Source organism: Beauveria bassiana (assembly GCF_000280675.1).
Source record: "Beauveria bassiana ARSEF 2860 unplaced genomic scaffold BBA_S00005, whole genome shotgun sequence".
Lineage (NCBI taxonomy): Eukaryota > Fungi > Ascomycota > Sordariomycetes > Hypocreales > Cordycipitaceae > Beauveria > Beauveria bassiana.
Window position 1 is genome coordinate 1,146,865 of NW_007930840.1, and position 15,499 is coordinate 1,162,363.

The 15,499-nt window shown below is 52.2% G+C and overlaps 2 protein-coding genes across 2 annotated transcripts; both read right to left on the bottom strand.

The window, feature by feature from the left end:
• Positions 1-1,329: 1,329 nt before the first annotated feature.
• BBA_02646 (GAS2 domain-containing protein) lies at positions 1,330-4,167 on the bottom strand (the record flags this gene model as incomplete). Its single annotated transcript, XM_008597743.1, has 1 exon — positions 1,330-4,167. One exon carries the CDS (start codon positions 4,165-4,167, stop codon positions 1,330-1,332), a length of 2,838 nt encoding a protein of 945 aa, XP_008595965.1.
• A 2,951-nt stretch (positions 4,168-7,118) lies between these two features.
• BBA_02647 (cutinase transcription factor 1 beta) lies at positions 7,119-11,085 on the bottom strand (the record flags this gene model as incomplete). Its single annotated transcript, XM_008597744.1, has 5 exons — positions 7,119-8,747; positions 8,845-9,395; positions 9,845-10,158; positions 10,657-10,685; positions 10,855-11,085. The coding sequence occupies 5 exons, from the start codon at positions 11,083-11,085 to the stop codon at positions 7,119-7,121; spliced, it is 2,754 nt and encodes a 917-aa protein (XP_008595966.1).
• Positions 11,086-15,499: the final 4,414 nt, after the last annotated feature.

Below are 15,499 nucleotides of genomic sequence, written 5' to 3' on the forward strand. Positions count from 1 at the left end.
CTTGATTGTGAAGTATTACTGTTGCAGCCACCAGCTGCCTCAACAAATTCAGCCCTCTCATTGGCCTAAATCCCTGTCTGACCCACTTTTGTACCTAGATCAATTGCTGCAGGCTGAGGCCTGCCTAATAACAACAACCATGATCAAGAACACCAACCAACCCAACCCGTGATATGTACGTACGTACGTTCCCTGACGGAACCAACAATTACCTATAGCGCATCTGCAGAGAACCTGCAACACAGCTTCACTTTTCTGCCGCTGTTGGCCCCACTTGGGCCTGGGCTCTAAAGGCCCTGGACTTGAGGTTTTTACTGCTACCCCCTAATATCAATACCATTCAGCTTCCATTGCAATGAATAATGAGACACGGCACGGAAGTCCGCTATCCGCGAGGCCGTGCAACCACCGACGGTAACCTGATTTAATTTCCGCCAGGTTGGTCGAAATTCATGTATTAATAATAGAAAAAGACGCATGCCAAGCATGGTACGAGCCCAAGAGTACATATGGGATGGCTTGTGAAACAATGACGTCCTTGCGCGGTGGACACGCTGACAGTGCGGGAACGGCGGGCACAGGCAGCTCGGCGCTTTTTTTTGATGGGGATACACAGACCTTGGAGGCAGGCGATGATGGGACGGGGGCAATTAAAAAAATAATTTGCATGGGGCCAGTCTGTGATTTTTGTGATACTCAACATCATTTACTTTATCTTTTTTGTTGTTTTCTTGAAAACAACAAAAAAGATAAAGGAAAATGAAAGAAAAGAAACCGGTCACGATCATCGGCCAACAAACCTGCCCTGTGCTTTTCAATATATCGACGAGTGCTACCTGTTATAATCACTTTCTTGCACAGTCCTATAAGGAGGCGCTTTCGTTTAAGCTGTGAGCCTCGAGTGCAATTTCTCTTCTCACGAGAAGCCGACCGCTCCGTCTTTGACTTCGTGTCTACGTCCTCCACGTCTTTCTTGCCCTTCCAGTAGACGCCGGGCGCTCACATCCTGCACCAAGGGGGGTTACTGTGAACTCGTGTTGTCATGGCGTAGGTGAGTCGACAATAGTTCATTCTTCCTCGTCGACGATAGTGGCACGTTATGAGATGCCGCCGCTCGAGGGCCTCACAGCCCATGAACAGTCAATGTTACAAGATATGAAGATATATTCCACCGTAGCTCAAGCTCCAAATAACCAAATAATGTCGTCATCTCGAGTAGATACAATAGAATGCTGCTCTTCATCGCTCCCTTTGCCACTAAAGATAAAATAAAAAAAAGCACTTGCAATATGTACATGGTATAATTAACACTCTCACTCGTCTTCACACTCATGCCGCGCCAGATCGTCGTCCATCCGTCGCCGCCTTTCTAAACAACCTCTTTGTGCCGCCTACTTTGCCCAACTCTCCAAAACGCTTCGCGTCCTCCACGGGCGTCGTTCCCCTCGCCGAGCGCTCTGGACCAGCACCCGACGCCACATTCGCCGCCATGCTCGACAGCGGCGGCCCCGGGGGGTTTCCCATTGGCGGCATCTTGCGCTCGCCGCTAGCGAGACGCACCTTTTCCTTGACGCTTTCCACCCATGCCTTGTTCTCGTCACTCATCGTAACCTTCTTGCCCGAGGGGCCGGCGAGACCCAGGAACGGGCTGTCGTCCTCTGCCCAACTCAGCCGGGAGCCGGGACGCGATCGTGCAGAGCCTCCACCAGCATCGGACCCGGGCGTGTTCTCGACCGAAGAGAAGTGCAGTGTCGCTGCAGGTGTCTTGGGGCGGAAACGTGGGGCTTCGCTGCCAGACGCACCGATGCTGCGGCGGGTCTTGCGCACTTTGACCGGTGTACTCGGCGCGATGGTGACGGACGACACATCATCAAGTCGTGAGCCGGGGCGGCTGCTCGGGCTGGAAGCTTGGGCGATGACACTGTTGTTTGTGGAGCGACCAACTTGCGGCACATCACGCACTTCGACCTTGGTCTCCTCTGGCTTGCCGGAACGCCGACCGTGATGGCTGGCATAGTCTTTGAGATATTCACTGAGGTCGGCCCACCCACCACCGACACGTACCATGACACGCTCACCATCTTGTCCGACGCAGCGGATAAAGAGCTTGATAGGCGCTTCACCTGTTGAGCGTGACAAATGATAAACTTTAATCTCTTGCTGCCCACGGTGAGGACGCGGTGGGCGAAAAGCCTTGGCAGGTGAGAGCGTAAACGAGGGCGTCGCGGTGCGAGAGCTCACTGCCGATCCGCTGCGGCGGAAGCGATCTTTGGAGGGCTTCTTCTTGAGGTGCGGCAGCTGCAGATCGGGCGGATTGAGGTTGATATTAGGTGTATCAGACTGGAGGCTGATTCTAGCTGGGATGCCCTCGATAATCTGACTGATTTGATCGCGCAGCTTTTGGTCGCCAACGCTGTCTCTGTGTAGGGCAGACGTAGGGAGTGCGTCGGGGAGCGAGTACGTATCCTCATAGTCCTCCATAAAGGAGCTGTCGAGAGGGCTCTTGATACCCATGGAGTCATCAAACTCGGGTAAGCCAGAGTTGACCAGGGGGCTATCGACGAGATGAACGACGGAATCACGCATCTGGTGTTGATCTGGCATCGGCGGCGACAGCGGCGGCGAACTAGGCGGGCTGTCGTCAAAATACTCTGCTCGGCGAACAGGTCCTTTGAATGCGGTTGGTGATGCCGAGATTTCGGGCCCATCGCTCGACAAACCGTCAAAGTGGCTTCCGTAGAGCACCGTGTCATCGGCAAGGTCGCTAATATCGGCCATGACACTACTTCGTAGCTCAGGCAAGCAAAGTTCCTCTTCTTCTTCAACTTCTTCCTTGACAGGGCTCATAGTAGCCTGTGCAAGTTCATCTGAGGTGCGTTTCTGCTTCGCCGGTGTATCGGACTCGGCTACTACTTCACTTGCCATGTTCGGCATGGGGTGTCCCAGCACTGCGAGCGCCGACAAGCGGTTGTCCATGACTCGCTTTGGCGAGATAGTGTCACGCGAAGCCACCCTGTCTGCCAGGTTGTCCTGGATATGCAGCATCGAGATGTCTGCCGTCGTGTCATGATCAGTGTACGCAGACTCATCCTGCGACTTGAGACGATCTTCATTTTGACTGTCCAGAATGTTGCGCAGCCACTCAATCTCTCTAATCTTGCGCTCAGCAACAGCCGCCCACTCGCCAAAATTTTGCTCGGTCATTTCCATTCGCTCCAGCCAGTGGTCGGGGAGCGTGTCTTCGAGGCCTTCGAGGCAGTCCAGCATGTAGTCAAGGGTGCGGCCAGGCTTGGCGATCTTGCGCATGATTGAGCGCTTCTTGGGACCGAATGTTTCTTTGGTAAGTACCGGTTCCAAGGGCTCCTCGCCTTTGCCTCTCTCCAAACGAGCCTTTTCCTGGGCGAGCAACGAAACTTGCTCCCATGCGTCATCCATTATTCTCTCGGCATCCTCAATTGCGCCGAGAACAGGATTTATGTGTTGTAATACCGTGATGCGCATCGTCCATATTTGCAGTAAGCGTGTTAGTCGGGCAATGTTGGGGAGAGCCTGGACGACAATGGCGGTCACCACAGCAGATAGATCGCCCATTCTATGGTAAGACGGCGTAGCCGCATCGTAGTGGCCGCCCTCTGACACGGGCGTCGTTGATCGTGATATTGGCATGACGTGGATGGTCAGAATATGTTTTTTTATATCCTCCAACTCAAGCTGGTCCATGTCGTGATATATCTCTTCTATGCGGCGGGCATAGTCGGCGACTTGGTTCTGGGGCAAGCTCCCCATGTAGACTTCTTCTTGGTGTCGCTGAGAGCTTGTGGAACTTGTGGAAGAGCCAAACAGAGTGCGGCGCACCTGCTGCGCATCTCGCTCAAAGCCAGCGGAGCCACCTTGATCTGGCCATGTCCAGACGCGCATCTCTGTGAGCCATTCATATATTCTCTGCGAGGCGAGAGCTGTGCGCATGGCGAACTCGCGCTCGGCAGGGGAGGCGAGCGACATGCAAGCGCGAATGGCGCCCGTCGGGGACATGAGGGCTTCGACGGCTGTGGAGGGCGTAATATGTAGAAGTATGTCGTCGGAGCTAAGCTTTGATCGCGCCGGCGAATGGCCAAGAGATTGTCTCTTGGGCTTGAAAAGCAATGGGCGGTCGTTGAACGTTGTCATTGTGTCGGATCTGTATGGTAATAATGCAAGCAATCGTTAAAAGAATTCGGCACTGTGTTCGAAAAAGCCTCGGGCAGTCGAAAGTTGTTGTAAATGCGAAAGGCTGTCAAATCATGTCCGCTCACTCATGGGCCTGGAGAAGATGCAGTCGCTACTATGCAATCGTTGAAGCCAAATATGCACATAGTCAAGAAGCCGAAAGAAACGAGAAGCAGAGTTGAAACCGCAAATTAGAAGTCGCAATTCAGCCACTGGCAAAACAAAAGCAGTCTTTGCAGTAAAATAGCTTGAGCTCTAAGCGTGACGACGGGAGCTATTAGAGTTGAGAAGTGCGTGATGGGCGTACGTCTGATCCTGTGGGGTAAAAGAGCAGAGGAATCCGGAGGTGTATCAGTCGACTTGATCGCTTGGACAGGTAAACGGGTGCACGTCGTTGTTTTTCGCCGACAACAGCTATCTGGGGAATAAAACAAGAAACGGAGCGCAGCAGTGCCTAAAGCTTCGCAGGGAAATGTCAAAGCTTCCTGGCTTCGCCAAATGTGCTCTTTTTTTTTGGAGCCTGAACGATGTCCACACCACCAACGAAGCAAGGGCGTGTCCGGGTGTCGTTGGGCAGAGATGACGGCGTCGCGGTGGGAGGGGCAGCTTCTGCGAAGCGAGCCCACGAAGAAAAAGTTGACTAGTGTCGTGCGAGTTGAAATGTGATGCCGCGGATAAGGTGATCCAAAGGGTCAGGGCCAGTGACGGATATGCACGCCAGTGACAGCAAGGCAGCTGTAAAGAAAGACCAAAAAAGCAATTAAGGTATTGACCACCAGTAGTCTCCTTTTGCTAGCAAGCTGGCCCGAGACACAATTTCGCGCCAAAAGGGTACGAGGTAGAGCGGGCGGGGGGGGCAGGCGCTTGCGTGATGTTTCCTTGGTTTTCAATCAGGTTCTTGCCTGATCGTCTGATCAAAGGAAGCGAGGAACAGAAGAGTGGTCCAAAGTTTTGTAGCTCGCTCGTTCGATTTTGCTAAGACGCGTCTCGCCACCCAGACTAAAAACCGGGAGAGACTTGGCGACGGCGGCGGGACAAGTTGGACGTGGCAGGAAATCTTCTTGGTGCGGGTAAAATTGTGGCGGGTGGATTCAACGGGTTGAAAGTTCAAGTCGAGCAAACAAGATCGGGCAAAGAAAAAGGAAGACTGTATAACGATGGCGAATTAGGAATAACAGAAAAAAAAAATTGAATGAATGAAGGACTGGTTTTGATGCAGAGAACAAAAATTGGTAGGGGAATATGGGAGAGAAAGAGATGTGATGGCGGAGTGAAACAGACAGGGGACACGAGGCAGAAAATATTAAATGACAAAACTTATTAATGACTGACTCTGTCTGGGCCGCCTACCAAACAGGGCCGGTCTGGTCGTTGCAGGCCAGGCCTTTTTTTTCCCTTATCTTTGCTTCCCCCGCACAAACAAAAGTTACGCGTCAAATGATTTGAATACTAGCCCGATTTTTATTTATTTCTTTCCTAATTCAATCATCAGCTTTCGCTGACCCAACAACAACCTCTCTATTACAGCGGGGGGGACTTGTCCGGGTGCACTGTCCAGGGGTCGGAGAGCAGCCGCTAACTACGCCATCGGTGGAGCGCGTTATGCATGTCAACAATGCAGCGCGCCGTCAATAATTGAGATGGCAAAGCCGTACCAGTGCAAAAAAAGGGGTAGTCTCAAAAAGGATCATCAGTTTTCTGTAGCACAATGCACAACATGTTTGTGAAGATAGATGAAGAAGAGAAGAATAGCTAAAGTGGTTGCATTTGCGACAATCCATACATACCCCCTTTTTCCCCCGCCTCGTCCCCCGCACCTTGAGTGCAATTCACGGGAATTTGTTCAGTCCCTTGATCGTGCTCCTCCCCCAAAATAGCCATCATCTGCATTCCATGCTAAGATCTGGGGGGTGAGGGGGGGGTCAATTTGACTTTTAATGCAGATAGGCGGCTTGATTGCACAACAGTTGAGATGATAGCTCAAGCGGGTGCCTGCATGAATCGGACGGAACCGATGGACGCAATAACCTCCTCTTGGCCTCTGCATCTGCACAAACAAATACAAAAAAGGAGAAGAAACGCTTTTACCAGATTTATCCGCAGATGACGCGAACTGGTGGGTGAGCTAAGGCCGTTTCCTTGATTTTCGTGCATATTTCGCCAGGCAGAGCAAATTGCCACGCGACGCCACATCTCTATGACCTGCAAACGCACGTGCTTTTATTGAAACTTCAATATAATAACAAAGACCACGCGTGAGTCATGATTATTGTTCTCTAGCCGTAGCTTGATTATATTTGATACGGTTCAAGTTGCAGACCTGTTTCATTCGCTCTTCGTTACTTTTACTAAATCCAAAAAGCACGCTATATTGTTTATCTCGTCTCTCGCAATAGTCTGATTTCACCTTTCTCATAAGATGCACGACGTAGTTATTGGAACTCAGATGCTGTTGGTGCTCGTCCACTAGTTACCGCACGAATTGTGAGAGGAGTGCCTGGGGGAGGTTTGCCTGGAACTATAAGCAGACCAATCTACAAGCAGACTACTCTCCTTCAATTCCCCAACTCCAACAATAAAACAACACTCTCACCCACCTGATTTACCACACCTAACGAGTGCTCGTGACCAATTCTAGCGTCTTTGAAATTCTTTCCATTCCAGTTTAGAATCTATTCTTACATTTTACGTCTCATCTTTTCATAACTTCATATCCTCCGAAAATTTCCCTTTTATGAAACCAATATAGACAAGACCACCCAAAAAAATAATTCCAAGCCCAAATCAGAAAACTCCATCCTCTGCCGGGGAATAAAACATTACAAAACTCCCCACAATAAACGCCATCATGTAAAATCACACCCAGACAAACATGCAAGCCAACCAAGCACAGCACGATATACACAATTTGCTCATGCAGAAGCCTCAATGCCCATCTTGACATCCTCCATCGACGTCGACCCCGTCGCGTTGTTGCTCGCAAAAACGCCATTCATCATGTCCTCGCCCGAAGCCGGCTTACCAGCGTCGGTTGGAAACTGCAAAAACTGGTCCACGTCAAAGTCGGTGCCCGCCACCGCGTTCCAATCAAACTCGTCGTGGCCCTCCATAAAGTCCATGTCCATCGGGTCTGCCTCAGTCAGCAGCTCCTCCGATACCCCGCTGGCGCTGGGCGTCAGGCCCGTCGCGTCAAAGTCGGTCTGCGGCGGCGAGTGGGACAGTTCCAGCGCCGCGGCATTGACAGTGTTGGGAGGTAGCATGGCCGTCTTGCTAGACAGCGCCTCCTGCAGGCTCGCCGTCGTCTGAGACTCGGGTGGCGGCGTGTGTACCGACAGGCTAAACGGCAGCCCGCTGGGCATCATGTCCCCGGCCGCAGCCTGGTTGATCTGGCTCATTTGGTTGACCAGCGCTGTCGCTGCCGCGCTGCTGCCGTTACTGCTGCTCCCGGCGTTGCCCGAACCGACGCTAATGTCGGCCTTGCGCAGCGCCGCGTCGAGGAAACCCGTGGCGTAGTCGGCGGCCGAGTAGATTTCCCGCAGCTTCTCCATGACACGCATGCACTGACGGAAGCCGACCGTGGCCCGCTCGCGAGCGCCCTTGGATGAGCTCTTCATCTCCAACAGGTGGATAATCATGGCCGGCAAAATCACCGTCACGCCCGTCGTGGGGAGGTACTTTTCCAGCCGAAGGTCGTGCAGCTCGGTGACCATGCGAGTAATTTGCATAGCCGAATCGCGCACCTTGACGCGCGACATGTCCTGCACCTGGCGCGACGTCGTCGGCATCTGCGTCGGCGACGAGGGGAGGAACTGCGGGCGATGAAGGGCCGAAATGGTGGTCTGGTGCACCATGTGCAGTAGCGTACGGTGGACGGTGACGGTGGAACGGCCACCCTCGACGTCGGCCTCGTTGAGCGGACGATACCGACAGCACTCGGGCAGGCTGTCGGCCCACGCACGCAGCTCCGCGTCAATGGTGTCGACGGCATCGACATTGTCAAACTTGTTGGGAAACAGCATCATGGTGCTGTTGGTTGTGTTCTCGGGCTTCATGTTGTCGCGGATCAGCACCGAGTACTGCGTCTTGAGCATGTGGCTGATGCCCAGGCAGAGCTTGGCCTTGTAGATGCACAAGGTCGCTAGCTCGCGCTGCATGGCCGCGTCGCGGATCACGACGCAGTCACGGGGCAGCAAGTTGTTGTTGTCCGCGAGCGTCTGAATCTCAAAGTCGCTTTCCGTCAACATGGGCACGTCAAAGTCCTCATCCTTGATGCGGGTAGGTCGGCGCATGCCCAGGGCAATGAGCCTGTCTCTCATGAAGCAGGACCACCATATGCGCTTCCAGAGCTTGCGCTTGCCGTCGGTCATGGAGTTGGCACCGGGCTTGCGATGCAGGCCGATGGTGTGGGCCAGCGAGATGGCCACGCCCATCCAGTGCCAAGTGTCTTTTTGGTCATCAGGCGTCTCATACCAATAGGTCATGAGCAAAAGAGACTGCACCAGGACCAGGCGGTCTGACTCGTAGTCGAAATCGTACAGTAGCTAGTTTGACATGTCAGTAATGGGTCTCCTTGTAGCAGCGAACGTGGATGAAATGCGGGGAAGCGCAGTTTCAATCCTTCATTAGTGGCTTGCCTACCCTTGTCTTTTGGAAGAAAGCTTTGCGAGCAGCCTTGCGACTCGTATAACCGGCTTCGCGGAGTTGTTTCATATCCACCGAGGCGGTGGCCGCAAAGAGCACGGCGTGATACAGCAGCAGGCTCATCTGGCCATTGAATCCGTTGCGGCTGTTGACGATGGCGAGGAAGGGGTGCAGGTCCATCAGCGGCATGAAGGGATGGATGTACTCGACGTAGGCCTGCAACAGGGCATTCTGGAGCGGGATGGCGGGCAGCGTCAAGGCACCCTTCATCTGAAGGTAGCTCACATCCTCGGGGGTGATCTTGCTGGGCAGCGGGCGCAGGAACGGCGGGAGCTGGGGTGCGGCCTGGGGCGCGGCATGGAATTGGAAATGATCGAGCGGGCTAGCAAGGCTCGGCGTGGCCGGAGCGAGGCCCGCGTCGCCAAAGAGGCGGTTGGGGTTGACGGTGTTGCTGTCGCCGCCCCAGAAGCTGCTCGGGGTCGGGCTGGCCTGGCTGGGGTCGATCGAAGCTTGGCTCAGCAGGTCTGGGCGAAATCCGGAGCGTTGGTCTAAGATTGGCGCGTGTCAGTCTCTGATTGAATCTCCCCGTCACGGATTAGGTGTTGTGGTGAATTGGCAATGGGGCTGCAACAGCAGACTGAATCAAGCTAGCGACTTTCACATGTGAAGATGTCGAGCATTGATGCATCTTGGCTCTCGTGACTTGAAAAGTGGGGATGATGCGAAGTGGCGCAGGGGGGGGCAGAGACGGGTGCCCATGGGGGTGGGTGGGGGGAATCATGCTGCGGGATGAGTATGGCGGGCTGAAATATTGAACAAAAAAATTCAAGGTTAAAAAAATCAAGGGGGAGATGTGCGGCCTGAAATTTGCTCGTCCATTCAATGCGACGATGTTGGCAATGCGACAGTTACCAACACGGTGTATGGCGTAGTGACGTAAACGGGAAAGAATGCAGTGCCAAGCGCCAACAAATGAGGAAAAGCTGATCAAACTTACAAATGAGATGGGGAATATGCGAGTCCACCATGCAGTTGGGAAAGGAACCGGGCAGCTGGCTATCGATGCCCGTGCTGGCCGTCGTGGCTGAAAACGCAGACGCCGTACTCTGGCGTCGCGGGTCATTTGAAGCCACGGGCGCGACCGTGATGCTGTCGGCCGCATTCGCGTAGCCATTGCTGACACCTGGCGACGCCCTGTCGTTGGCGTTGCTGTTGCCATTGGCGTTGGAGTTGGTGGTGGCTGTCTTGCAGCGGATTTGGGCCTCGGCTTGGCTGTTTGGGCCCACGGCATTTGCCGTCAAGGTGCTCTTCCTGTGAAGAGAAAATCTGGGTCAGTGGATCGGAGCATGGGACAAGTAAAAAAAAAAAAAAACTCTGTGCGGCTGTATGAGTGAGGTGAGCCCGGCCCCCCGGGACCCCGGAGGGGCGCCCCGCTTCGGAGGCCGTAAGGTACTAGTAAGTGTCTAGTAACGCGCAGGGTAATAAAGAGGGTAAGAAAAAAAACAGGACTGTGTGAAGGGGGGGGGGAAGGTTGGGGAAAGCTTGGCCACCCAAGTTGCTAGCGTGAACGATTCGAGCGTTTTGCAGAGATGCGACGCCATCATCGAGTCTCTCCGGGCCTCCGTTGGCCCCGTAAAACCACAAAGGTAAGAGAGGCTAGGCAGCCGCACAGTAATGCGAGAGACGGCCGGTAGCCTTTCCCCTTGTCTGCTCTCAGTTTTTCACGTGGAAACGCGTGGCCGTTGGGGTAAGGGGATATTGTGTGCAAGGATCGGGATTGGGGTAGCAAGGGTAAAGCGGAATACTTACTTGCGCCGACGGCTCTCTTGGACGATGCACTGCATAACATGTGTTAGTATTTTGCTGATTGTCGTGTTTTTTTTTTGGCGCCACAGAGATGTAAAAGATGGGGGATTTCTAAGACACAGCTTGCAAGCAAACTGAAGCCATAGAAAGACGCTCCCTATTGTCTCATTGTGCTCTCCTTCGTGACATGTCCCGACGTACCTCGACATTATCCCAGCGGCAGTTTCCACAAGGTGCGCCCTCGACCACGTCGCAGCGGACCTTGCGTGCGCGACACGAGACGCATGCGCGTGCGGCTCTGCGCTTTGTGACCTTGACGACGCCGCCGCCCTCTCCGCCGCGCTTCTTGGCCGAGTTGCTCTCCGTCTTGACCAAGGGTGGCGGGGATGGCGAGTTGCTCCCGATGGAGCTATTGTCTGTGGTAGGTGCCATGTTTGTGTGTGTTTGTGTGTGTGAGGGAGAGAGAGAGAGAGAGGCGTATTCGCCTAATAGACGACGCTGATTTTCTTCGAGTGCACTGTAATTTGGTGGTGCGAGCTTCACCAAAGGGCGAGAAATTGGTGGGCAAGAGAGTCGGCGTCTCCTGTTGAGCAAGACAAACAATTCAAGAAAAAAAAATTGCGACGAAGCTTGGACGCTATTTTTTGTTGCGGAATTGTGAAAGTGTTGTCGCAGAAAAGGCGGAAAGACAAGCGGAAGTTGTTTCGGCTTGTCGATGAGGGATGTTGATGAGAAGACCAGGCCGGATTGTGTCGCGAATGCAAAGTTGAAGCTGAGCAAAATATGCGCAATGATTCGATTGGCGATTCTTTGACCTGAACCTACAGCGAAAAGAGAAAATTTCTGACAATCAATATTCGCAGTCCACAGTAAAGGGGGACGAATAGAGTCTGAAAAATGGCAGGGCGTAAGTGCTTAGTGGTGTAAGATGATGTCGTCGAGGGGTGAGACGGGTGGCGTGTGTGAGTTGTAGCTTTCGGGAATATAGGCGGCAAATGAAGACCAAGCCTGCCAATGACGAAAGGGTAAAATGAAAAAAAGGAAGAATGAGAAAAATGAAGATGAGGATGAATCAGGAGAAGAGTTTTTTGCAAACCCAGAGGCGGCAGTTTGGAAAAGAAATCCGGGGTCGGAGAGTGGAGGGGGAGGGGGGGACAGAACGGGGTGTGGAGGAATATTATATTTGGTCACGAATTGTAAAAGAGAATGCTGAGACGACGCCAACAGGCAACTACAAAGTCAATGTGTGCACCTTGACGAATGAATGGTATGCCCTCCACTCTTGTTGTTTCCTTCTCCGTTGTTCCCAAGGAACCTTACACATGTACTTGCCGCATGGTTCCGTCAGCCAGCGGGCGGGGTGGAGACGACGCTTGCAACAGCGACGTTAAATACCAGTTATGAGTTAGCTTGAGCGGGGGGAGGGAGAGAAAAAAAAAGGTTTACCAGTAATAGAAATTGATTAAAAATGGTGAAATGGGCAGAAATAATCAAATAAAATAAAAAGGCTTGGTATTGGCAGCGGGTGCGTTCTGGGGGCGCGCTACGGGGCTATGGGGCTACGGCTGCGGGGTGGCAGAGGTATGAGATTTTTCTCACTGCCTTTTTTATTTTTATTATTATTTTATCTTATTTGCTCAATTCTTGTCCTTTTTTAGTACGTCCTTGTGCCTTCAGTGGTAGCTGAGCACACAGGTCTGCGTCAGTATGTAGGCGTGACGATTCCCATGGACATTGTCTACAGCTTGTCAAGTCCCTGCAGTCTTGACGGTGACGTTTGATCTGGGTCACACCAAAGAAAACAGCACCTGAGCATCTGACCCGTTCCAGTCAGTTATTAGTCCCGCAGCGCTCTTTTCTTTTCCTGGGGCAAGGGCAAAAAAAACCGATGAAACCAAAATATAATAAAAAATATCGAATAAAATAAAACACCAACCGAGCCGCTGAGCCACTCACAGAGCCACCAAATAATAAAGATTCAAAGGCCGCCATCGAACTCTGACCCGGACAGGTCAAGGCTTGCTCTCGGCGAGCTCCATTCCTTGCTTGCCTTTTTTCTTTCCTTCCTTTTTTTTCTTTTTCTTCCTTTTCGGTACCTGCCTTTGCTAGTTTCATGGGTACGTTGTCAGGTAACTTTACACACAAAATCGGTTGCCCCAATTGTCCCAGCTTTTTTCCCCGGCTTCTCCGCCAGACCTCTATTTTTCTTATTAGCCTAACTAGTTAGTTACCACAACAAGTACAACCAAGCAGCCACACCTCGCTTTCATCAGATCAAGTACGAGCAGGCTCGTTCCCCACATGCCATCATCGTCATCATCATATCGGCTTTATGTATGCCCCTGCTGACCAGCCCCTGCCGGTTTCTTCAACTGCTCAAGACAATGAACCTGTTGAGTCAGAAGCCGCTCAAGGCGTCCAAATAAAAATCTCGCATGCGTGCACATCATCACGGAAACATGTCCTAATTCTTTCTCCAGGTTCTGCATTGGCAGTTGCGAATCCGGGGGTGGTGGCTGCTTGCACGAATCATTTGTCCTGATCGCCTCATCAAGGTTTGGGGCTACGGTCGCTTCATCGTACCACGGGCCTTCAAACGGACAAGGATTTCCTGGGGCAAGGCCACGCCTTCTGCCGTCTCAGATGACTTGCGACTCTCAGACATTTGCCCAAAATTGACATGTGCGCCAACTAGTCCAGCCTCGATCCCCCTTTTTGCCTACGTCAATGCGAATGGAAACTCTACTTGGCCACTTGGCCACTTGGCCACTCGACCATCCTTGGCGTCATGAGAATTAGAGTAATAGGCGGCCTTGGCCAAAAGCACCAATTACATTCCAAGACTGGCGACTGGCGAAGTAACGGATTTCCCTCCTCTCTCTCTCTATATATATATATATATATTTGTGAATTTTAAACAAGACGGAACAAACTCGCGGCAACCGCCACACGTTACACGTTACACGTTCAAAGCTTACCATGATATTTAGTTTCAGCGCTTCGCTTTTTGCTGTATATCACCGCTGATTAATGTTGCAACTGGCAGTGGATAGCGCCTCGTCTAGCCTCCCTGCCGGCCGTAGTTAGTCTCGACGTTCTCAGCTACGAGTACGAATAGAGCGTTTACTGCCAGCTGCCCCATAAGCAATTGCTCAGATCCTCATGGGTTACCCTTTTTGAAATAGCTAGCCAACCTAACTTATTAGAGGGATACCCCATTCTCCATGATGAGGCTCTGCGCGCGCGTGGTGGAGAGTGGAACCCGGCGGCTGGAAACTCTCATGCTTCCTTCCTCTGTGCTGCATTGACGGCAATTTTCACCAGCAACAACCAGCAGTGTCCAAGTCTCTGCATATATTCTCGTCTGACTTGTGCATATGAATCATCTTTTCCGAAGAGAATGGAACAAAAGACAAGAGACACAGCGAGAGAGACGAGAGCCGTCATCTTAAGCACAGGACAGAATGTGGACAATATTCATCACGTTATGACCCATTCCATCGCGTACGAATATGGACGTGCTGATTTCCAATGTGCCCCTCCATCTCCAGAATATTTACGCAAGTCGCCGCCTTGGCGCTCTCAGTCTCGCTTCCCGCACACATCTGTCTGCTTGTGCTGTGTTTGTGCGGAGGAGGTGGGTTTTGCCTCACAATTGACTTTTTTTTTATTCTCCTTGCAAGCGTGCTCCGCCGCCTGCACCATTTCCAATGACTAGACGACCAAATCCAATACATTGGACAGTCAAACCCTCAACTGGCCTCGAGACAGTGACTATAACCACAAACGGCATAGAGATGACGCTTCTTTATATAGTGCACCGCATCAAGCTGGCTGCTTTCAGAATCGCCATTTCACACTTGATCGATACCGTCACCTTTGTTTCAGGCGGGATTGATTGATTACTCCAGGTCCGTAAACAGCAGGGGGTGGTTCGGAGAGTCGTCCGCTTCGCCTCGTCTTCTCATCGAATCGACCGTGACTGCGGACAAGTCTAGATCGTCATGGTTGGCATCGGCGTCCCGGTGGAGCCCCCGGAGCTCCGGGACACGCTATTGTCCGTGCCTCATGCTGTTGCTATGTGTCTATTTGTACCTCTTTGTCCCTCCCATTCTCTACTTAGGAGGCTCTTTTCTTTCGAGAATCGACGTGTGTCCAGGAAATCACGGAAATCGCACTTCAATTGATGTATAGTCTACAACGACGTCCAGGCGGCCGTCACATTAATCCTCGTGCCTCTTTGCAGACTCTTGGATTCGAGAACCGTCAATGGGATGCAACTGGCTGCCGGCGAGGATCTGCAATGCATTGAAAAAAAAACAGAAGCAGGGAACCGATATTTCTCAAAGACGTAATCCCCAACAGAAAACCTTTCTGGTATCAAGTGGTTCCTTCCGTCTGAATATCGAGTGCCACGGAGAATAGGGTCCCCCTCCCCCGCCGGTGGGTAATAACGTGTGAGAAGGAGGCGTTGAATAGTGGGAAATCCGCACGTCGTCCTCCTGGGGAAATTTCTGGAGTGTTTTGAACCATGGCTATGTACTTGGCAACCGTGTTGGCGAAGCTTGTCGCCCTCTTCACATGTCAAAGATCATCTCGTAATCTCTCTTGGTCTTTAAGCTTCGTCGCTTTCCCCGCCTCTCTACCCCAACAAACCCGCACGGTGTTTATTCAACGAGTAAAAAGCTAGTCAAGGAAGAAAATGTCCGTTTGTCAAGCACAGAGCCTTAACCCGCCCCCTGCTGGACCACGCCAAGTTGCGTCCGACTATTCACATGTATTCCAATGTCAACCGCCAACCCTTTGGCCATCTAAAAACTTGGATCGGCGTGCCAGGATCGGACTT